A 22,594-nucleotide genomic window follows, 5' to 3' on the forward strand; every position below is an offset into this window, starting at 1 on the left:
CAGGCAGGGACTAAAGGTGGTGGCAGTGAATGCCACTAATCCTGCAGGTACAGTGGCTTGAGTCACTGACAGGACTCAGTGCCACTGACCTAAGAAGGGTCTCCATTCCTTGGGGGAGGACAAGATGCCATGGTGAGGACCCAGGCTGGTCCCCGGTGGCTGTGGGGAGGGGCTGGAGGACATTCACGGAACTGAGAGCCAGAGCCCTGCTGGAAAAGCAGGGAGGAGCAGGGAGAGGAAGGGATTCCCCACGCCTGTGCCCCCGCGTCACCCACTGCTGCTGTCACTCACCAGGAATGGGGCTTGGGCTGGAGGCCTCAATCGTGACTAGAACAGAAGCCTCCAGGGTTCCCGAGCTGCTGGTCACCTGACAGTAGTATTCTCCAGAGTCAGCCGGGGACACCTGATTCAGCCTTAGCAGGGGTCCGTGGACCTGGCCAAGGTCAGGGCAAGGCAAGAGTGAGCTGGGGAGCCGGCAGGTCCCGGTACACGCACCCCAGGACCAACATGTACTATAGCTATGAAGGCTGCATCCTGTGCAAGGCAACCCCAAGACCTTAGACACTGAAGAGCACGACTTTTCATGGTAGGAGGTGGTCTAGTGTCCTGAGTAACACGTGCCCTTTTTTAATTGCATTAGTGTGCTCGGAAGCTGGTGGTGGCTCTGCTGTGCCCAGCCTGTTCTTGACCTCCTGACTCCCAGCGGTCTCCTGCTGCAGTCTTCCCAAAGCCCAGGATGTTGGAACCATTTTCCCTCCTGGCTAGATTGAGGCAGGACTGTTGGGCAGGGGTGGGGTGGGGTGGGGTGGGGTGAGGAGTGCCCACATCCCACTTTCTCCAGCTCCTGTACCTGGTGCCGGGCAGGAAGGCTGCCCCCGCGCCTGTGCCATGTGACCTGGACGTGGGCCTGTCCAGGGACTATGCAGTTCAGATCCAGGGTCTGCCCTTCGGCCACATGGGAGGAGGAGGTCTCAATGCGGATGGGTGGGGCTCCGCCTGGGGCTGAGGCATAGGACGAGGTCAGTGAGCTGGGACTCCCACCTCTTTGCCCTCAACCCCTACTACCCCTGGGTGCCCAGATTTTCAGACCAGAGGCCAGACCACATATTGAGAGGTGGCCTCCGTCCATCCCCCCTGTTCCCTTCCCCTCCCACTGCCCATTCGCCTGAGGCCTGGGGCAGCTAGGCTGGCCTGGGGGAAATGGCTCATCACTCTCTTGGCCCCGCCCCAGACAATGGCCCCACTATCTCCTCTTGTGCTCCTAGCACCACGGGTGGCCAGGGCTCAGGGCCAGGTACCTCCACACAGATCACTCATTTTTCTCAAACTTGAACAATGTGTGGCTAAGAACCCAGGCTCTGAGGCCAGACTGCCCGGGTTCAAAACCCAGCTCTGGGGGCACCTGGGTGGCTCAGTCAGTTAAGCATCCAATTCTTGATATCTCACAGTTCGTGAGATCAAGCCCTGTGTCAGGCTCTGTGCTGACAGCATGGAGCCTGTTTGGGATTCTCCCTCTCTGTCTCTTTCTCTCTGCCCCTCCCCTGCTCATGCGCAGGTGCACGTTCTCTCTCTCTTAAAATAAATAAACTTAAAAACGCACACAGACAACCCAGCCCTGCCACTTATTAGCTGTGTGACCTTTGGAAAGCGACTTCATCTCTCTGTGTTTCAGTTTCCCCATCTATAAAATGAACAGAACAATCATGCCTACTTCAAACAGTTTCTATGAGGATGAAATGAGTTAATGTGTAAACAGAACAGGGCCCGGCACCTAGTTAAGTGCCAGATCATGTTCTTTACTTAGCAATTCATGTTCTGCTATCACATCTGCTATAGCCACATATAACTTGTGCTGTTAATTACTTTACATTTTCTTGTCAATTGATTCACTTAACAAAACCCTTTAAATACTTAGCCCTGTTGTAGGCAATGATTTCCCCGAAATCATGACGGGTTTCATGTGTTGCTGTTTTCTCTAATATAAAAGATTTTTGTCGGGGTACCACGCCAGTCTCCCTCACGTACCCCCAGAGGTGTAGTTCCAGCCTTTAGGGAACTCATGTGATTGTTGCAAGAGTTCTGCCATCCCCATGTTACGGATAAGGAAAGGGAAGCACGGAGAGAGTCCCTTGCACAACATCTCAGAGCATGGACAGAGGAGCTGGGACTCAAGCCCACATATGCCAGATTCCCAAGTCTGGTCCTCAGGCACTAGAGATAAATCCTACTTGACCTAGCTCCCAACCTCTGCTTGCTGGTTCCTCTCCCTTCCTCCCTCCTCCAGCCTCCCAACCCCACCACAGGGACCCTTACCAGGGACAGGAACAGCACTGGAGCCAGAGGCCTCGATGTTGACCAGGACTGAGGCCTCCAGGGGGCCCGAGCTGCTCACCACCTGGCACACGTACTCGCCCGAGTCAGCCGGGGACACCTGGTACAGCCTCAGCCGTGAGCCATGGGCCTGAGCCGGGGGGACAGGGTGGGGAAACAGAGCAGCAGAGTGAGATGGCAGTCGGGAGTCCTGGAAGGCTGGAGGCAAGGTTTGACCTGTGACCTAGGCAGGCACTGTGCCCCACAGAGGCTCCGGACCTCCTTCCTCAGTAGATCTGGGGGGAGGGGGGCAGAGACTCTGACCAGGGTCCCCCCCATCCAGCAACCCTCCCACCATTTCCTGCCCCCAACTCCCATACCTGGTGGTGAGTGGGGAGGCTGCCCCCGCGCTTGTGCCACGTGACCTGGGCGTGGGCCTGGCCAGGGACCACGCAGTTCAGATCCACGGTCTGCCCTTCGGCCACGTGGGAGGAAGACGACTCGATTCTGACGGGCATCGTACCGCCAGGGGCTGTGGGCACAGAAACAGCAGATTTGGGAACAACTGGGTTGGTAGGAGCCGCAGCCATAAAAATCCCTGTTGCTCAAGGTAATAATAACAGTGAACACCTATTAAGCGCTGGGAGCATGCCAGGCGCTGTTTCAGGCACTTTGTGTGTGAGAACTCATTTACTCTTCGCAAAATTCATGAACTCTCTGTGAGAATGGAAACACTCTATCTTCTGTACCGTCTAGTACTGTGCTACTAGCCATGTTACGTGTGGCCACTGAGCACTCGAAACACGGTGACCTGAATGGTGAACTTTAACTGTAGCGGCCACCATATTGGACAGCAGCGTGAGGCTGGAATGACGGGCATCCCCACTTCACTGATGAGGACGAAGCTGAGAGAGGAGAGGACTTCACTCAAGTCTCTTAGTGGTGCAGGCAGGATTTGAACCCAGGCGCTTTTCTGCAGAGCCTTTGCCCTGGACTGCCACCCTCAGCCGAGAGCTCTGACCGCTGACTCCCCAGGGAGCACTGTTATTCGAGTCTCCAGTCCTTTCTCAGACTCACCAGAGGGGCTGCCACTGCTGGGGGACACTGAGACCACAATGGAGGCCTCCTGGGCATCGATGTTGTTGTTGGCCCGGCACACGTACTCGCCGGAGTCAGCCACAGACATGCGGTGCAGCCGTAGGCGGGAGCCATGGGCCTGGCAGGGACGGGGAAGGAGGAGGAGAGGAGTCGAGGGGCCAAGAAGTCACCAGCTAGCTCAGGCCTCCTTCCAGGCCTCCCTCGTCAGACTGGCTGAGGCCACCCTCCGTCAACCAAGGGCAAGAGGGAGGGCCGCCCCGGGGCTGCCAGCTAGTGCTTCCCTTCCGGTCCTTTGCCCACTGGGGCTGTCCCTGCAGTGCCTGCCCCAGCAGGTAGGGGTTCTGGCCTCACTGTCACAGCTCCACTCCATACCTGGTGTTGGGCAGGAAGGCTGCCCCCACGCTTGTACCACGTGATGGTGGCCTGGGGCTGCCCAGCGACTACGCAGTTCAGATCCAAGGTCTGTCCTTCGACCACGGTGGGGGACGAGGACTCGATCTTGATTGGTGGGGAGACACTGGGCACTGGAGACAGAGAAGGACAGACCACACAGCCAGAGTCAGACAACAGTGATGGCTCCAGGGACCGCTCTGCCTCCCCCTGCGCCCACTTGCCTGGATCCCCTGCCCTGTGCCCTCTCACCATGGGAGGAGCCGCTGCCCTCGATGGTAACAATGAGTGAGGTCTCCTGGGACCCGGCACCGTTACTGACGTGACACACGTACTCGCCAGAGTCTGCAGGTGTCACCTGGGGGATCCGCAGTCGGGAGCCCACGATCTGAGGGGGAACACGTGTCAGTGGGTGGACGTAGCACCCCCGTGTCTCCGGGGCCGCTGCCCTGGACTCCAGGAGCCTCCTTGCCTCGTCTGGGCTGGCCTCCCCCTGGACGTCCTCCAGAACTCCCTCAGCAGCCTTCCTGAGGCTCTAGGCTGGGGTGGACGGTGTCTCTAGCCTTGGACTGTTCTCACCTGTCACCTGTGCCAAAAGACTGCTGAGGCCATTCCTGGTGAGTCCCCAGTGCCCTGCTGTGGCTTCTATGACACTGCTGTCACAGGGCATGTCCACCCCACTCACTAGCCTGTGAGCCCCCTGAGGGCAGGCATCTGCCTCATTCCACTTGGAATCCTTGGTGCCAGGTACAGACTTGGCCCGGAGCTCTTCTCAGGGGCATTCAGTGAGTGAGTAAATCACAGAATGTTCTATTGAAATAGGGGATCCAACTGAGGTCAGTGAGATCTACGTATTTTGTCGGCATTGGTCCAGGGCCCATCCAGTAAGAACACTCCATGTTTGCTGAATGACTGAATGAGCACAGAAAAGGTGTTGAGAACCCCTCCTGAATCCTATCAGCGCCAGTGTGCCCAGTTTTTGCACCACCACCCAATGCCTGCATACCTGGTGCCGGCTGGGTAGGCTACCTCCACGCTTATACCAGGTGATGGTGTGCGGGGCTTGGCTGGCCACCAGGCAGTTGAGGTCCAGGACACGTCCATTGGCCAGGGAGGCTGAGGAGGACTCGATGCGGACGGGGTATACCACGCCCTGGGCTGGGAGGGTGAGACAGGAGGCAGGGTGTGGGAGCCGCTGAGGTTGGAGTGGCTCCCCCACTGTTTGTTAGGACCCGTGAGACACTCACGGTGGGAGGGGCCAAGGCGCTGCTGGATAGTGACAAGGACTGAGGCTTCTTGGGTGCCCGAGCTGCTGACCACACGGCATATGTACTCCCCAGAGTCGGCTGGGGTCACCTGGGGCAGCCGCAGCCTCGAGCCATGCACCTGGAAGGGCCAGGAGGAAGGCAGGCTCAGGGTCAGGCTGTGGGGCTCACAGCCAGGCTCCTGTTCCCTTCCCTGGCCCCCCTCCCAGGCCAGTCCAGCCAACTGGACTTGAGAGGAGCTCTTTCTGGAAAAACCACCATTTATGACCCTTCAATTCCCCTGCCCCAACGTCGGGACTGGGTCCAATGAGAAGAAGAGAGCAGCCAACATTTGTCAGTGTGCTATGGGGCAGGTGAGGTAGGCAGTGTGAGCCTGTTTGACAGAGGAGGAAACTAAAGATCAAGGAAGTCAGATGACTGGCCTAAAGTCACACAGCAGGCAAAGTGGCAGAACAGTGTCTAAACTCAGATATGCCTAAAGTCAAAGCCTGTATACTTTCTTCTGTAGTCATGAGGGGCTTTCAGGCTCCCCCTTAGCTCTCTTCCTCCTACCTGGTGCCGAGCGGGGAGGCTGCCCCCTCGCTTGTGCCATGTGATCTGGGCATGGGCCTGCCCAGCAACCAGGCAGTTCAGATCCAAGGTCTGCCCTTCAGCCACATGGGAGGAGGATGACTCGATCCGGACTGGGGGAGTGACCCCCAGCGCTGGGGACAGAAGGCAGAGGGTCAATCCCTGGCTAAGAGGGGAGGTGAGGTGGATGTGAGTGAAGGTGGGGGGTCTCATGGGATCCTGCCAGTGTCTCCCGTGGCTGGGCCCCTAGCCCTGCCCTACCCCCAGTGCTGCTTACCAGGTACAGAGCCTGCAGGCTCAATGGTCACCAGGACAGAGGCCTCCAGGGGCACCGAGCCACCCACCACGCGGCACACATACTCGCCCGAGTCAACTGGGGACACCTGGTGTAGTCTCAGCAGTGAGCCGTGGGTCTGGCCGGGATGGAGGTGAGCTCAGAGGGGGTTCTCATGGGACCCTTGCACCTATAACCTGCCCCCCTGCCTCACTCTCTGACCTCTGAGTCCTGGCCATCAGCTTTGTCCTGCTTAGGGGAGGCCTCGTCCCAAGGGTAGAGGGTGGTCAGGAGAAGCCATGGTGAAATGAGCAAACCCTGATACCACCTTCCATCAAGTCTAAGACACATCTTTTTTTTTTTTTTTTTTTTAAGTAGGCATCACACCTGGCATGGGGCCCAACATGGGGCTTGAACTCACAACCCTGAGATCAAGACCTGAGCTGATATCAAGTCAGATGCTTAACTGACTGAGCCACCCAGGTGCCCTAACACACTTTTTAATGTCTCTGAAATCAAGACACATTCTACAGTCAATAACTTTACAATGATAACGGGCAGCTTTTTGTCCTTAGACGTACAAAAACTAATATTGCATCTTGCAATCGACAGCATCCTAAAGTCTATAAAATACAGTAATATTAATCATCGCTAACGGTACTATGGTAACAACAGCTCAGCAATTTCTGTGTGCCAGAGCTCTGAGCACTTTGCACATACGCTAATTCACTTCATCCTTAAGACAGTTCTGTAGGATAGATACCATTTTACAGATGTTGAAGCTATGGCACAGAGAGTTTAAGTAACTTGCCCAAGGTCATAGGCTAGTAAGTGGGGGAAGCAGCATTCACACCTAGGCTGGCCAGTCCTAGAGTCTGGGCCCTAATCATTGTACTATCTATCCACCTGTGCAATGGGGTCCAAGGCTTCCCCTGTCTCCAAGGAGACTTCAGCCCTCCCCATCCTTGACCTCCACCACCCAGGGCCTCCCTCCTGTCTCCTTCTTGGCCTGTCCATCTTCCAGGCCTGTACCTGGTGCCGGGCAGGGAGGCTGCCCCCACGCTTATGCCACGTGACCTGGGCGTGGGCCTGCCCAGGCACTATGCAGTTCAGATCCAGGGTCTGCCCTTCAGCCACGTGGGAGGAGGAGGACTCGATGCGGATGGGCTGGGTGCTGCCCGGAGCTGGGGGACAGGAGGGTCACCAGTCACTCAGTTCGCTAGGGCTGCCCCTGCCCAGCCCCGTCTTCCATCCCGGCCCAACCTGGCGGTGTCACTCACGGTAGGCAAAGTTGGCCCCCTGGGTCCTGGTTACGGTGACTGTGATAGAGGCCTCCATACCATTGCTGGCCCGGCAAACGTACTCGCCTGCATCGGCTGGCGAGGCCTGGAAGATGTACAGGCGGGAGCCGCGGACCTGGGCAGCCAGGGCAGGGGTGTGAGAGCGAGGCTTCCCACAGCCTAGCAGACGCCCACCTGCTCTGCTCCTCTGAGCTGGGAACTGCCAGCCGCCCAGCTCAGGGGCCAAGACCCCCTCAACCTACTGCCCAGAGCTCGGCCTGGCCAGCCCCTCCCACCTTTCTGCCCCTGTGTACCTGGTGCCGGGCGGGGAGGCTGCCCCCACGCTTGTACCACGTGACCTGGGCATGGGCCTGCCCTGCCACCACACAGCTCAGATCCAGGGTCTGCCCCTCGGCCACTGTGGGGGATGTGGACTCGATCCTGACAGGGGGGACAGGTCCTGGGGCTGTGGGGAACGAAGCAAAGGTAGCAGATGATCCCCGGCAGAGAGGGCAAGAACGGTCCACCTCAGAGCCACACAGGCCTGGTCTTCTGAGGCCAGGCTCCTATGTTTGGGGGTTGTTGGCCTGGGTTTGGTTCACCTTGAGTGGAGGGCCAGGGCAGGGGCCAAGCCTTGCGGAAGGGAGCAAGGAAGTGGGGGAGAAGGGGGTAGTTGAGGCTGGGAGACAGGAGGAAGAGGCTGGAGCAGAAACACGAGGCACTGTGTGGCCAGAGAAAAGTGAGGAAGATGGCGTCTTCCAGCTCCAGCGTGGGCCTCCTCCCCCCACCCTCCCAATGGCAGCAGGAGCCACTAGGACCTCAGCACCTTGGAAGGCCCTCAGCCCCTTCCGCTTGCCCTGCCCTTGGGCAGTTGCTCACCAGGGATGGAGCCCGGAGGGGAGCCGGAGGCCTTGATGTCGACCAGGACGGAGGCCTCCAGGGGCCCAGAGCCAAGGACCACGCGGCATACGTACTCGCCCGAGTCGGCTGGAGACACCTGGTGCAGCCGCAGCAGCGAGCCATGGGTCTGAATGCAAACGGGAGGGTTGGCAGGGGGCCAGAGGGGCCCCATCTACCCCTCCAGAAGGCTGGTCCCGAGGACGGCTGTACCTGGTGCCGGGCGGGGAGGCTGCCCCCACGCCTGTGCCATGTGACCTGCGCGTGGGCCTGCCCGGGCACCACGCAGTTCAGGTCCAGGGTCTGTCCTTCAGCCACGTGAGAGGAGGAAGACTCGATGCGGATGAGCTGGGTGCTGCCCGGAGCTGGGGCTCCTCCAGGAGCTGGCACAGAGGAACTGGTAAGGGGCCGGGGCTCCCGAGCCCCAGTCCTGCAGCCCTGGGGCAGAGCACCCAGGGACATGACCAGGGCCTGGCTTGGGAGGGCAGATGGGAGGCCTTTCTAAGGCTGGGACCATGCTTTTCTACCTCAGCATGGTCAGTCAGGCCCCTCCTTCTGTCACCCTCACCTCTAACTTTGGACTCGAGGCCCATTTGCCCACCCATGACTTCCTGATTAGGATAAGCTGCTATGGCCTACAGGCAACCCGAGCCCTTCAGTGCCCAGGCCAGGCCGAGGGACGCAGACAACAATGTTACAAGTCTCTCCTGGAGAGTGTTTGTCATCTGCTCACACCACAGGGTAGTGGTCTTGTCCCCCTTCCACAGATGAGAAAACTGAGACCCTAAAATGTGGAATAAATAACCAGTTCAAAGCTGATAAGGGGTAGAGGCATGATTTGAACCTAGGTCAGCCTGACTCCCGACTCAGCGTTTAATCCTGACTCTTCTGCTTCCTGACAAAATCTGAAACAGTATCCTCGTCGTAGGGTCCCAGGTAAGCCAGATCAACCTTATCCCCACCCTTAGTCCCCTCACATCCCCAAAGCCCCCCTAGAGCACCCCCTCTTGTCTGGTTGTCATGGAAGAGCCCACCGGCACCTTCCCTGGGATCAGTGGGGAGATCCTAGGGCTTGGCCTCTGCCCGGGCCCACTTGGCTCCTCACCTGGAGTGTAGCCAGGGCCTGGGTGGGTGTTGTGGAAGACAGAGATGACGATGGAGGCCTCTTTCGGGCCTGACTCGTTCTCCACTCGGCAGACGTATTCTCCAGAATCAGCTGGAGAAACCTGGGGAAGCCGTAACCGGGAGCCATGCACCTGGGACAGGTTGGGACGCAGGTGTGTGAGGGTAAGGAGGGGCTGCGGTCACCACTTCCTCTGAGCCTTAGTGAGTCACTCATCAGGCTCTCACTGGCTCCGCTCTGGGCTGCCCCATGACAGAAGCTGGACAGGGGGAGAAATAAGGGCTGGCCGTCGCTCGTGGAGGGCGTCCGGGCCGTGTGAAGCCTCTGCCCAGGAGGATCACTCCCAGGTCCCTCACCGCAGGCTCCAGGGCCCTCATACCTGGCTGTGGGGAGGCAGGCTGCCCCCTCGCTTGTACCACGTGATGGAGGTGTGGGCCAGGCCGGCCACCACACAGTTGAGGTCCAGCGTCTGGCCTTCAGTCACCGAAGGCGATGAGGACTCGATCCTGACTGGTGGGGAGCTGGCACCTGGGGGGTATCAGCGGCGGACTGAGTAGGCCTCGGGGAGCCCTGGCTTGCCATCCCGGCTCCTTTAGTCCCCAGAGGCCCCGCACCTGGAAGGACAACCACTTGGATCCGGGCCTGCGCGGTGCCCGCGGGGCTGCTGGCCACGCAGAGGTAGAAGCCGGCGTCGGCAGCTGTGATGGCCGGGATGAGCAGCGTGGCGATGTCTGTGCGCTCGGACCGGGCCTGCCGCATGGTGGGAAGGGTCAGCCGCCCGAGGGGGCGAGGCAGCCTGGCAAGGGCTAGCCAGCGAAGATGGGGGAAGGGGGCAGAAAGGGTAGTTGGACACGAGGGAGGGCAGAGCCAGGCGGCTGGCTAAGCAAGAGGCCAACAGCCGCTACCTGCCCGGGTGCGCCGAACAGGACGTCTGAGCAGGCCGCCGTTTCGGAAGTGAAGGAAACCGGAAGGGGGAGAAGACTTGGTAGGAAGGGGAGACGGGAAAGGAAGGCGGTAGGTGCCGTGACCCTGTTGAGCCTGCGGGCCGGCCCAGACAGAGCTCCTCACCTGTGGGGGGAGGCTGCCCCCTTCCTTCCTCCAGGTGATGGTGGCGCTGGGCACCCCTGCGGCCCTGCAGTACAGCCTGACGGTGCGGCCTTCGTGTACCTGAGTCCTCTCTGGGCTCACCTGGACCCTGGGCCCGCTGCCCCCTGCACACAGAGGCCTGTGAGGACATCTCTCTGGACTGCCCGCGGGCTCCCAAGCTCCACCCTCAGCCGTGTCCCCTCACCATGCACGTGGAGCACGGCCCTGGCCACGTGCTGCCCGGCACTGTTAAGGGCACGACACAGGTACTGGGCTTGATCCGAGGGCTCGACGGCTGGCAGGCGCAGGATGCCGCCGTGGATCTGTGCCTTCTGAGGGAGCTGGCCGCCAGGGCCCCCTGACGGAAAGGGGTGGCATCAGCACCCACCGGGCACCGCCAGGCCCTGTGGGTGGTAGGTCCCACAGCCTGGAGTCCCGCCCCTGGCCCCCCACATCCAGGGGAGGGAGGCCCTGCCGTCAGTCCTGCCACAGCTTCACCTGTCCACTCGAGGGTGGGCGCGGGGTTCCCGGTGGCACTGCAGCGGAACTCGGCCAGCTGTCCGGGCTGCACGGTGAGCTGCGGCGGATGGATGGAGACCACGGGGGCGGACGGGGTGCCCGAGGCTGACGGGGGAGGAAGAAGCAGTATGTGAGAAGCAGGGTGAGGAGCGCCCCCTTGCTGTTGGTCTCTGTTCTACTCCAGCCCCTCAAGGCTGTGTGTTCCCAGAGGCCGGAGGGAGCTTTTAAAATATCCCCGGGTGCCAGGGGCGTCTGGGTGGCTCGGATGGTTAAGCGTCTAACTTTGGCTCTGGTCACCATCTCACGGTTCGTGAGTTCGAGCCCCGTGTAGGGGTCTGTGCTGACAGCACGGAGCCTGGAGCCTGCGTCTGATTCTGTGTCTCCCTCTCTCCCTGCCCCTCCCCCAGTCACACTCTGTTTCTCTCTCTCTCAAAAATAAACAGACATTAAAAAAATACTTTTAAAAATGTCCACGGTTCTTGATACTTCCCCATTTAAGGCCTGTTGGTGGCTCCCCAGGGCTTTTCAAATAAAATCCGAACTCCTTGCTGTGCTGTGATCCACCTCTGCCCACAGCTTCACGTTCATTACCTACCCCCTTCCCACAGCTCCAGCCACGCTAACCCTGCCGATCCTCAAACACATCAACATGCACCTGCTGCAGGGCCTTTGCACGTGTTGGTTCCTTTGCCAAGAACACTCTCTGCCAGCTCTTCAAGTGGCTGAACACATCCTCTTCCTTCAGCTTTCAGCCCAGACGTCACCTCCTCACGGAGGCCCTCCCTGACCACGCCATGGAAAGTAGCCACCCTTCACCTACCTCACTGTCTGTTCCTATCCCGGCCCTCATCACTGTGTGAAATTCCGTTGTTTGTTCATTTGTTCCCATGCTTATTTTTTTTTTATTTTATTTTAACTTGTTTTATTTTTTATTTTATTTATTTATTTATTTATTTATTTATTTATTTATTTTTAATGTTTGTTTATTTTTGAGACAGAGAGAGACAGAGCATGAACGGGGGAGGGTCAGAGAGAAGGAGACACAGAATCTGAAACAGGCTCCAGGCTCTGAGCTGTCAGCACAGAGCCCGATGCGGGGCTCGAACTCACGGACCGCGAGATTGTGACCTGAGCCGAAGTCGGCCGCTCAACCGACTGAGCCACCCAGGCGCCCCTTATTTTTTATTTTTTTAAATTTATATCCGAGTTAGTTAGCATATAGTGCAACAATGATTTCAGGAGTAGATTCCTTAATGCCCCTTACTCATTTAGCCCATCCCTCCTCTCACAACCCCTCCAGCAACCCTCTGTTCTCTATATTTAAAAGTCTCTTCTGGGGCGCGCCTGGGTGGCGCAGTCGGTTAAGCGTCCGACTTCAGCCAGGTCACGATCTCGCGGTCCGTGAGTTCGAGCCCCGCGTCAGGCTCTGGGCTGATGGCTCAGAGCCTGGAGCCTGTTTCCGATTCTGTGTCTCCCTCTCTCTCTGCGCCTCCCCCATTCATGCTCTGTCTCTCTCTCCCAAAAATAAAAAAATAAACGTTGAAAAAAAAAAAATTAAAAAAAAATAAATAAATAAAAGTCTCTTCTGTTTTGTCCCCCTCCCTTTTTTACATTATTTTTGTTTCCCTTCCCTTATGTTCATCTGTTTTGTCTCTTAAAGTCCTCATAGGAGTGAAGTCATATGATTTTTGTCTTTCTCTGACTAATTTCACTTAGCACGATACCCTCCAGTTCCAGCCACGTAGGTGCAAATGGTGTTCCCATGCTTATTGTCTCCCTATTAGAACACGTGGTGCAGGAGGGCAGAGCCCCTGTTTGTCCTCCCCCCCATCTCTTCAGAGTCTAGTCAGGCCCAGGCACACGAACTGTTCACAAACTGTCAGCTGAATGAAGAAATGGTCGCCAGTCCCGGTGGGCACGGGGGAAGGCCGTGGGTGGGTGGGCCAGGTGTGGAAGTGAATGGTGTACCTTGCACGTGCAGTGTGGCTGTGCCCTGGTCCATGGCGAACATGTTGGAGCCCGTGCAGACGTAGGTGCCCGCGTCGCTCGGCTGTACGTTGCGAATGGTCAGGATGCCGTTGAAATCCATGGCTCGGGCTGGCAGTTTCCCATTGTGCAGGCGGGTCCAAACCAGGGTGTAAGCGGGAGACTGCAGGCGGGGTAAGGAGGGTGGGATGGCGGTCAGAGGCGAACTTCAGAGACACTAGAAGCCAGAGCCACCCTCCCCTGATGTCCACTCACGGCTCTGCCCACCTTGCTCTTGGCTGTGCAGATGAAGGTGACATCAGCCCCGGGGCGCACGCTCTGGCTCCGCTGCTCCTCCACGGTCACCGTGATGGGCTTGCTTGGAGCCTCTGTGGTGACAGGAGGCACCCCCTGAGCCAGGTGCTGGCCAGGCCCCGTCCTGTGGCCACTTTCTCTCTCTCTCCATCGTCCTGTCTGGGTGTCACTTCCTTCCCAGGCTAGCTTAGATTCCACTGCGTGCCCTGGTGCCTCCCTCCCTCACGCTGGCTCAACCCCACGGCTTCTTCCTGCTGGCACCGAGAGCCACAGGCTGCAATCAAAGAGCATCACGCTGCCACGAGTCCACCTGGCGTCGATTCATGGTCACAGACCACGAAATTGCCCTTAACACTTTGCACTTCACTCCACTGGGCTTCTCTGTCTGGTTTGAGTCTCCATCCTCCCCAACAATTTCACACCTCCAGCCTCTCCACCCACCCGCACCCCACTTCCGTTTCCACAGCCGAGGGCTTCAGCTCACGCTTGCTGAAGAAATCGAGACTACCAGTCAGGACTTTGCCCATCTTCCCAAATCCACCCACCTGCCCTCCCTCCTTCCTGGTCCCACAGGACGAGACCCTTCCCCCCCAACCCATCACCGCAGGGCCCCACCCCTCCCAAGGACTTCCTCCCAGGGCCATGCATTATCTTGCTACACCAGTCCCTCCTCTCCCTCTGCACAGATCATTCTACTCCACAGACAAATGTGATCTAGAATTTTCTACCTTCAAAAACACCCCCTTGACCTTATACTCCCCCCAGCTATTGCTACATGTATTGGCCTTCCTTCAGAGCCAAGACTCCTTATTTATTTATTTTAAGGAGGCTCCGCATCCAACGTGGGACTCGAACTCATGACCCTGAGATTAAGAGTCACGTGCTCTACCAGCTGAGGCAGGCAGCCACCCTAGAGCCAAGACTTTTGAAAGAGCTGTCTGTCCTTGCTGTCGACGCCTGGCCTTCCCCTCCATTCTTTGCCTCTCTCCAGTCTGGTTTCTACCCCTTCTCTCCACTGTATGGCTCTCATCAAAGATGATGACCTCCACGGGTCCCTTCTCTGCCCGTATCTGACTGCCCCGGGGCATGTGGTGAGGCCAACCACTCCTTCCAGGAAGCCCCCTCCCCACATGACCCCCAACACACCTGCTCTCCTGCTCTCCTCCTATCTCAATGGCTGTCCCCACTTAGTCCCTCGTGCTGTCTTCCCTCTTCACCTTGACATGTTCAAGCTGGAGCTACAGACTCGTGATGCCCCCTGACCTGTGTGTAGCAGGTGCTGTGGGTGCCCCGCCTGCATCCCCTTCCCCTGTCACTTCAGAGCCCGTCTGCCCGACTTCTGCCAGCCGCCGCATTTCTGTGCCTGAGGTCCTTCTCGGGCCACTGGGGACTGCCGTGCCTGCCCCCGAGGTGGTATATAACGCAGGGGCCCTGGTGATCCTAGAGCACAGGCCTCAATCAACTGGCCCTGGGATGGGGGACTCCGAGGTACACATTTTACTCTGGAGTTTCCCAGAATTTCTTTGGCTGCGGTGAACAACTGTCCCCGGTGGGAATGTGCTCGGTAACACGCCCTCTATGGGATGTCTTCTCTTTCCTGCCTCACTTCACTTCCTACAGAAACTGCTGGCATGAAAATCCTCATCCCAGACGCAGCTTCAGGGGTGGGGGTTCCCAAGGAAAACACCCGCCTGCTGAGCCTGCTCATCTCGGTAAATGGCGCCTCATTTGCCTGCCTGCTGGGGTCCAGACCCGTGGGCATTATTTTAGCCTTTCTTTTTCTCTCAGTGACCACAATCAAGTCCTGCCAATTTTGCCCCTAAAACTAGCCTTGACCCCACTATCTCTCCATCTCCGTGGCCAGCACCCTTGTGTCCCACCACCCTCTCCAGCGGAGGGACGTGCCCACTGCCTGTGTCCACAGTCCAGCCCGGCACAGACGGGCTGGGGACGGAGTGGAGCAGGGACTCACCGGTGACCAGCAGCTCTGCCCGGCTGGTATTGGCGCGATGGAGATTACGACAGGTGCAGATATAGACGCCAGCATCTGATGGCTGGACGCTAGGGAAGTGGAGCTCAGAGCCTGGTGGGAAATGGACAGGAGCTCATCAGCGCAGATGCACCCCGTCTCCCACCCGGCCCTGCATGTAAGGACAGGATCGCAGCAAACAGGCCTGTGATTCCCCTCCCTCTGGGTGGCTCATGGGGCTGAGGGGCCCGGGGTCATGGGTACCTTGATGTCGCTGCTGGGTGCTGCTAGGCAAGGGACGCCCATCCTCACGAGACCAGTAAAAGTAGTGGGGTGGGCTCCCACTGACCTGGCACCACAGGGAGTGGGAGCCACCTTGGGGTACTATGCTCCGAGCCGGATGCACCCGGACCACCAGTGGGGCTGCATCTGCTGGAGGAACGACAGGAGAGGCCATTCAGGCAGGAGCTCCCAGCATGCAGCACTGTCTCAGGTATCTCTGTCTTCCCAAACCCTGGTGTGCCCCACCCTCAGCCCTGCCCCCCGGAGGTAGTGACTCTTAAACTCCCTAGGCTCACTGCCTTCTCCATCACCCTGACCCGCCACGATCCCTCTTACCTTGGGGCAGGCACCGGCCTCCCCGCACATTGGGGTTACCCACGTAGCCTGGGGCACATCTGTAAGGAGGAACAGACCAGCTCTGTCAGGCCCCAGGCCCCAGGGGACTCGGTGCCTCATGGTGGACTTGCGGAGCCAGAAGTCCAGCGGGGGTGGGCTCAGTGCGGGGTGAGGAGGCTCACAACTCTGGAAGGACTTTGGAGACCAAAGAGGCCTCAACACGGCCTCACTGAGCTAAGAATGGCGATGTTAGCAGATTGGACAATGGGGGTAATAAGGTCTTTAGTCTCCAGGGAAACATTCATTCAACAAGCATTTATTAAGCAACTACTACGCTAGCTTGTGGAATCGGGACAGTGAGCATGATGCAGCTCTCGCCCTTACAGACCTGGCTTGTCGGGAAACCAACGAGGAACTATGTAAACGAGAGAGACGCACATGAGGGGCACTAACCCAGGCCTGAGAGTCAAGAAGCTCCCCAGAGGACCGCACTACTGGCTTGTTACATTCCCTTGGAGCGGATTGTACTCCAGAGAACTCACCACTCTTCATAATTATGTGTTTGTATGATTACTTGCTGCCCCGTCTCCCAAGACAGGTGGTAGACTCCCTAAGGGCTGAGACTGAATCTGTTTCGTTCACCCCTTTATCTCCAACACCTTGGCGCACCACATGGCACACAGTAGGTGCTCAAGAAAAACATGCTGAATGAGCGAATGAAGCTGAGCTTTGAAGGCTAAACAGGAGTCAGCGAGAAAGGGGAGGTTTGAGGGTGAAGAACGTTCCATGTAGAGGGAACAGCGTGTGCAAAGACCAGAACGTCAAGAAGTCAAGAGGTTAGGCCCAGCTATGGTAGATTCGGGTGTTAAAAGGGGAATGAGTTCGGGCTTGGCCCAAGGGCAATGGGGAATCTTGGAAGGGTTTTGGGCAGGGGAAAGATGTGATCCTGGCAGAGACCTTTCTGAGCAACACCCCCCCAGGACTCTCACCTAGAAGTCTACCATATGCCCCCTTCCTCCCCCCATCCTATTTGCAAACTTACTGCTCACAGTACTGGCCAGTGTAGCCAGGTTCACAGGCTGTGCATCGGTACCCGCCAGCTCCCAGGCTCTCACAGGTGCGGGAGAACCTGGGATGGGGGAGGCAGAGGTCAGGCCGGGGGACGCCCACCCTCCACCCGGTGCCCTCCACTCCCAAGTGGGAGTTCTTCCTTGGGCCCTGAACGGGGACACCCACATGTTCTCCGGGTTGGTCAGTGGGCAGGCGCAGGGCTGGCAGTCCTCAGGTGTCCCGGCAGTAGCATCTCCATAATAGCCAGGGGCACACAGCTCACAGAATTCCCCAGCGGCGTTGTGCTGGCAGTGCTGTGGGGCACAAGGATGTCAGCCACCCGCCATTTGGCAAAATCTACCCCAAACTGTACAGTTTTGTAATCCCTTGAGCTGGAAATTCTGTATCTGTGAGCCTATCTTAAATAATTGTAGAAGGGGCGTCTGGGTATCTTACTCCGTTGGGTAAGCATCCGACTCTTGATTTCGGCTCAGGTCATGATCTCATGATTTGTAGGTTCAAGACCTGAATGGGGCTCTGAGCTGACTGTATGGAGTCTGCTGGGATTCTCTCTCTCCCTCGCTCTCTCTGTTCCTCCCCCACTGGCGTGCGCTCGCTCTCTTTCTCTCTCTCTCTCTCTCTCCAAATCGATAAACTTAATAAAAAGAGAAGGATGTTATTCCACCATTCTGGCCATCCCACAATGCCTACAGTGCCCACTGCTGGTTCAGGCACTTTGTCCCACAGTCCGTGCCCTGCCACCTTGCCCCTGGACCTAGGCCCACCTTAACAAGCCCACCCCTCCCTGCCTCCCAGGCAGCCCCAGTGCCCCACCCAGGCCCGGAGAAATTGACCCCTGACCCTGCCCTGTTTGCATCTTACCGAGCAGGCCCCGGTCTCCGGGTGGCACAGGTCTGAGTGGCCGTTGCATTCACACAGCTCACAGTGGCCGAGGTAGAGTCCACTGCCAGTGCGTGTATAGCCTGGGGCACAGTCCTGGGGAGAGAGGAGGGCTGGTTTCTATCTCTAAAGTGGTCCCATCTGGAGCCAATAGACCAGAACCCTCTCTCTCCAGCCTCTCTCCACAATCTAGACTCCCATTGGCTCTTGGTTGGGAAATCCCAGGCCCGGCCCTCCTCCCCAGCATCCTCTCTTGGAACCTTCCTCCCTGTCTTTGTGCTCAGTTTCTCAACACTGTGGAAGCTGGGACGGTGTCTGTCCCCATCCTGCCTGTCATCTCCAGCCACTCTGAATTTACTGAAATCATAGTTCACCCTTAATGGAGGAGAACGCTTCTCCATTTCCCATTTTCGTTCCTGAAAATTCTTCTGGTAGGGTCTCTATTGAAAAACTGAACTCCTAGACGGAAAAACAAGGTTCAGGAGACCCAGATTTGGAATGAGCCCTTGGAGATCTTTACAACTACCTCACAGTCACTAAATAAAGTGAAAGAGGCAGGCATCTCACACACAATCGAGGATGTTTTTACACATTCTGAGTGAGTAATCATGGGTTTGGAAAACAAAGAGTTTCTATTCACTACCCCTCCTTTGAAACTTCTCCAGGCCCCTCCCGCCCCCCAACCATTTCAAAGGGATGTTTACAAATCTGTTTTGCTTCACTGCAGAAAGTGTGCACACGGGATTATTCTGCCCTCCCCAGGGCTTCTCCTTCAAAATGTGTTATTAAATTTGATAACTTCAAAGGAGGTGAAGTTCATATGTTTGGATTTGAAAGTCTGTGGCCATAGCAAAGGTGCACGAATGTAAAATTGCAGAGATGTGCATTTTGCACAGGGGAGTTCCTGCATCTGGGGGCTGGCTGTTCCCACACTTGACCTCCCTGCCGCCCACCTGGCATTGCAGCTCTGCCCCCTCCCCTTCCTTCATCCTCCCCCTTCCTCAGTTCCAAGTTCACTCGTCCAGTGTTGACTGGCGGCCTGCCAATGTGTCTGGAAACTCAGTGGTGGACAGTCAGCTCAGGCGCTGCCCTCAGGGAGTTCACGGTCTCCAGCCAAACCCTCCGGATGCTCTTGGGTTCTCTGCAACAGCCAGCCCTCTGTTCCACCCCCAGTGCCCTCCCTGTAAATAGGGGTCCCTGTCTCTCCCCGACCCGTCTCATTCACCAGGGCAGAGAGGACTTTTCCTGACGCCCAGCGCAGACCACAGCACTCCCTTCACGGCTTGGCATTCCCTACTGAGCGGAACCTCATTCCAGGCCTAAGGAAGTAGCCCCTGCCCCCTCAGCTTTCCGGGGTGACCCTTCTGCATCATGGACTATTTCTCCATACAGTTCTCCTTGTGAGCTGCCCGGAATCCTACCCTGCTCCGCACTGTTTACCTCTCCGAGGCATTTCTATGTTCTGCTTTGGCCCAGAAAAATACGTGTATCCGTATTACCTCCCTGTCTCTAGGGGGCACCCTGGGAGCACGAGCTGGGTCTTAGTCTTGGGAGACCATAGTTGTATCCCCTTGGGAAAGCCACTTAGCCTTCAGAGCCTCTATTAAAAAAAATCTGTTAGGGGTGCCTGGGTGACTCAGTCGGTTAAGCCTCCAACTTCGACTTTGGCTCAGGTTATGATCTCACAGTTCATGAGTTCGAGCCCCACATCAGGCTCTGTGCTGACAGCTCAGAGCCTGGAATCTGCTTCGGATTTTTATCTCCCTCTCTCTCTGCCCCTCCCCTGCTCACACTTAGTGTCTCTCTCTCTCAAAAGTAAATAAATATTTTTTAAAAATCTGTTAAGAGGGGATAATTACACATCTTTCACGGGTGTTAGGAAGAATAAATCAGATACGGCATAGTACATTAAAGTTATGGCAGGGGCAACTGGGTAGCTCAGTTGGGCGTGCGACTCCTGATTTTGGCTCAGGTCATGATCTCACGGTTCATGAGTTCAAATCTGTGTAGGGCTCCAGGCCGGCAGTGTGGAGCCTGCTTGGGATTCTTTCTTTCCCTTTCTCTCTGACCCTCCCCCACGCGCGCTCTCTTTCTCTCTCTCTCTCTCTCTCTCTCAAAATAAACTTAAAAAAAAAAAAAAAGAAAGTTGCTATTCAGATGCAAGAAAGGCTTTTAAAAAATTAAAGTTATGGCAGTAATGACAGGCCACGGACATGGCAGTTGACCAGCTTGCTGACCAGCTGTACCAGAGCAGATGTGTCTCGGCTGGCCGCACTCACCTGGCATGACAAGCCAACATAGCCCGGGGGACAGCGGCATTCCTCCACCTCCATGGCCCGGGGTCCCTCTGAGGGCCCAGGCTGGGCGACCTCCAGGCTGACGGAGCTGATGCTGGCTGCCCGTGGCATCGAGGAGAACGTGGCCCGGACCAGGAGCTCATCCAGGTCGGCCAGCGCCATCAGGAGGTGCTCGCGCGTGGCCGGCTGCCCATCAGGCCGGCGCCAGAATTCCTGGGTGGGGGGACAACAGCAAGTGTGGGTGAGGGGTGTGAGGCCCCGTGGCCTCCAGGCACTGGCCGAGGACCGTGAGGTGAGGATGGGGGATGGGCAGGGGAAGCACCTCGAGGCCAGGCTCCAGAGCAGGGTGGGCAGTGGGGGAGGGTCAGACACAGTGTGATCTCACCTCTCGGAAAATGATCTCGAAGCTCTTCCTCTCTGGGCCCTGCAGCGCTGGCTGGGAGGCCACCAGCATGATGTTGTTGCCCTGGAGAGACACGGGCAGGATTGGGAGGGGAATCAAGGGGCCCTCGGGGACAGAGGAGTCCTCCACCAGTCCCGGCCTCTCCGTGACACCAGCCTCCAGTCTCTGATTGCCCAAGCTCATGTGCCCAAAGGAATCAGGTCCACGCTCACTGCCTCTTTCTCAGCAGCTGGGCCTCTGCCTGGCTAGTGTCTAACCTGACTGGGTGGGGGGCCGTGGGCCTCGGGCCCCCAGCTCGTGCCAGGCCAGCTGAGCCCTGGGCCGATAGGACAAGGACACCGAGGATGGCTGCTGGTTTCCACCCTCCCCTTCTGCCCGCCCAGCTGGAAGCCACGTGCTCACCGTGATCTGGACGTCAGGGTCAGAGAGCGGACTGCCATGCGCCCCCGCCGTGTAGGAGAGGGTATATCGCAGCTTCCCACCATAGGCTGCCACCTGCAAAGAGGCAAGCCCTGCAGTCACAGCCCGACTCTGCCTTCCTCCACGGTGCGTGTGACCCTACCGGTGAGTGGGCGGAGCTTCTCAAGGCTTTTCTGTACCTGCGCTGTCCCCTCCGTTTAACCGGAGGCCAGTGCGCTTGGCCCCTGGTTGCCAAGGAGACAGGCACCTGTCAGTTCCTTTGCTGTCTCGGACCTGCCGATGGTGACCCTGAGCAGCCTTGACAGCTCAGCAAACAAGCTTCAAGTCCCTCTCCCTTTGAAGAAATTTCCCAAAAAGTAGACAGGGGTACTGACGGTGATTATCACGAGCTTGCCCCAGAAGGTTTACAAGTTCCCAGCCGTGGGGGTAGGGCTGAGGGTGCGCCTTCAGAGGCCTTGTCCCTTGGGCAGGTGGTTTTTGTCTGCTTAGAATCCATTTCCCTGTTTTTTTTTGCAAACTACGGCCCTGGTTTCCTTTAAAGGAAACTATGTCCTACGTGCGGGCCAGGTGGTTTGAGGGCAGACGTGAGCCAGGTCTGGCCAATGTGCATTTTCCGCCATTCTCTTCCACTCTGTCGGGGATGGACACGTAAACCTGGCGCTTCTGCTCCCTCCACGAACAGAGATACCCCCTTTACTAGTCAGATCGGAAGCCGGAGAATGATGCCAATGGAGATAAAAGTCCTAATGAGCCCCTGAACCCAGCCATGCCTGACACCAGCTTCCTCGGACTTTGTAGTTGTAGGAGCTGGCTGTACTTGGGTTTTCCATCGCTCACAACTGAGAGAGTCCTTAGGCTTCCTGCTGGGGGCTTTCACGTGGGCAGCCAAGGCCCCAGCTCTGTCCCAGGACTTTCCTTTCTCTCCTCTGCCACCACAGCAGATGTTCGGATCAATACCACACCGCATCAGGCCTGGCCCATCTGTTCATTTTCGTGTTCATTCAGTTGGTGAGCACCTATTCAATGCCTACTGACTACATGCTGGAATTGAGCTATACTGTCCTGAGGATGTTTTCCACAAGCTCAGGGTGAGGGAAGGAACTCTAAGGCATAACTGGATAACCATGAAACAACTTAGTTTCCCGCTTGCTTTGGATGCCAGCAGGTTCATCACTGCTTCCAGACCAAGCTGCAGGCGTGTGCAGCAGGGTGGCTCAGGGAGTCTGCTCAGGGAGCAGACTCTGCAGTCTAAGACTGGAGTTCAAGTCCAACTGTACTGGCGGGACAGCCCCGGACAAGGCACCTAACCTGAGTCTTACTTTCCTCTTACGGAAATAGCAATAAAAATAATATGTACCTTGAAGGGTAGCACAAAGATTAAGTAACAAAGGCTCTGTAAAATACTGCCCTGAGCAGAGTGCCCCCAGAGCGCATGGCCTCCTTGCCTGCCAGCTCCTCACACACCTGGCTGTGCTCTCGGCTTCGGCAGATCTTTCTTATCCCCATTCCCCCGAGATCATGCCAATTCCGTCCCAGCTGCCTCTCTGAATGCTATTTCATGGCATATTATGCATATTCTTAAGAGGCATTCTAAATAGTTTTTGGAACAAGACGGAGCTGACGTCAATCCTAACACTAATGCCAACGGTGATGATGACGTTGATGATGCTGGCGATGACAGGAACGACCAGGGCCAGGGTCGTCCTCTGCCGGGATACAACGCAGCACACAGGAAGTGCTAAAATAATGCTTCCTGAAGGAACGAATGCAGAGCCAAGAGCTAGGTGAGTGAGCTGGATATGGGGTAAAGCCTCCTGGGTGAGACCGGTCCCCGCCAGGGCCTGT

The 22,594-nt window shown here is 57.2% G+C and overlaps 1 protein-coding gene across 18 annotated transcripts in view; it reads right to left on the bottom strand.

Annotated features, from left to right (window-relative positions):
* The window catches only part of HSPG2 (heparan sulfate proteoglycan 2), a 99,469-nt gene that overhangs the window by 15,537 nt on the left and 61,338 nt on the right, over positions 1–22,594 (bottom strand). For 12 of the 18 annotated variants that reach the window (XM_045476014.1, XM_045476026.1, XM_045476024.1 and 9 more), the window contains 33 exons: positions 20,732–20,824; positions 20,312–20,392; positions 19,909–20,139; positions 17,612–17,725; positions 16,916–17,043; positions 16,722–16,808; positions 15,680–15,738; positions 15,326–15,493; positions 15,065–15,175; positions 13,066–13,166; positions 12,781–12,961; positions 10,792–10,917; positions 10,499–10,651; positions 10,276–10,418; positions 9,822–9,957; positions 9,587–9,735; positions 9,190–9,340; positions 8,298–8,467; positions 8,067–8,214; positions 7,502–7,653; positions 7,188–7,323; positions 6,940–7,091; positions 5,911–6,046; positions 5,616–5,767; positions 5,046–5,184; positions 4,805–4,956; positions 4,051–4,186; positions 3,781–3,932; positions 3,388–3,526; positions 2,691–2,842; positions 2,314–2,461; positions 851–1,002; positions 292–433 (listed from right to left, as the gene is read on the bottom strand). In XM_045476014.1, the coding sequence (XP_045331970.1) occupies positions 292–433; positions 851–1,002; positions 2,314–2,461; positions 2,691–2,842; positions 3,388–3,526; positions 3,781–3,932; positions 4,051–4,186; positions 4,805–4,956; positions 5,046–5,184; positions 5,616–5,767; positions 5,911–6,046; positions 6,940–7,091; positions 7,188–7,323; positions 7,502–7,653; positions 8,067–8,214; positions 8,298–8,467; positions 9,190–9,340; positions 9,587–9,735; positions 9,822–9,957; positions 10,276–10,418; positions 10,499–10,651; positions 10,792–10,917; positions 12,781–12,961; positions 13,066–13,166; positions 15,065–15,175; positions 15,326–15,493; positions 15,680–15,738; positions 16,722–16,808; positions 16,916–17,043; positions 17,612–17,725; positions 19,909–20,139; positions 20,312–20,392; positions 20,732–20,824 (4,570 nt within the window). The remainder of the gene's footprint in view (positions 1–291; positions 434–850; positions 1,003–2,313; positions 2,462–2,690; positions 2,843–3,387; positions 3,527–3,780; positions 3,933–4,050; positions 4,187–4,804; positions 4,957–5,045; positions 5,185–5,615; positions 5,768–5,910; positions 6,047–6,939; positions 7,092–7,187; positions 7,324–7,501; positions 7,654–8,066; positions 8,215–8,297; positions 8,468–9,189; positions 9,341–9,586; positions 9,736–9,821; positions 9,958–10,275; positions 10,419–10,498; positions 10,652–10,791; positions 10,918–12,780; positions 12,962–13,065; positions 13,167–15,064; positions 15,176–15,325; positions 15,494–15,679; positions 15,739–16,721; positions 16,809–16,915; positions 17,044–17,611; positions 17,726–19,908; positions 20,140–20,311; positions 20,393–20,731; positions 20,825–22,594) is intronic. The other 6 variants (XM_045476027.1, XM_045476025.1, XM_045476018.1 and 3 more) reach the window with 3 other exon arrangements.

This window comes from Leopardus geoffroyi, chromosome C1 (assembly GCF_018350155.1).
Source record: "Leopardus geoffroyi isolate Oge1 chromosome C1, O.geoffroyi_Oge1_pat1.0, whole genome shotgun sequence".
Lineage (NCBI taxonomy): Eukaryota > Metazoa > Chordata > Mammalia > Carnivora > Felidae > Leopardus > Leopardus geoffroyi.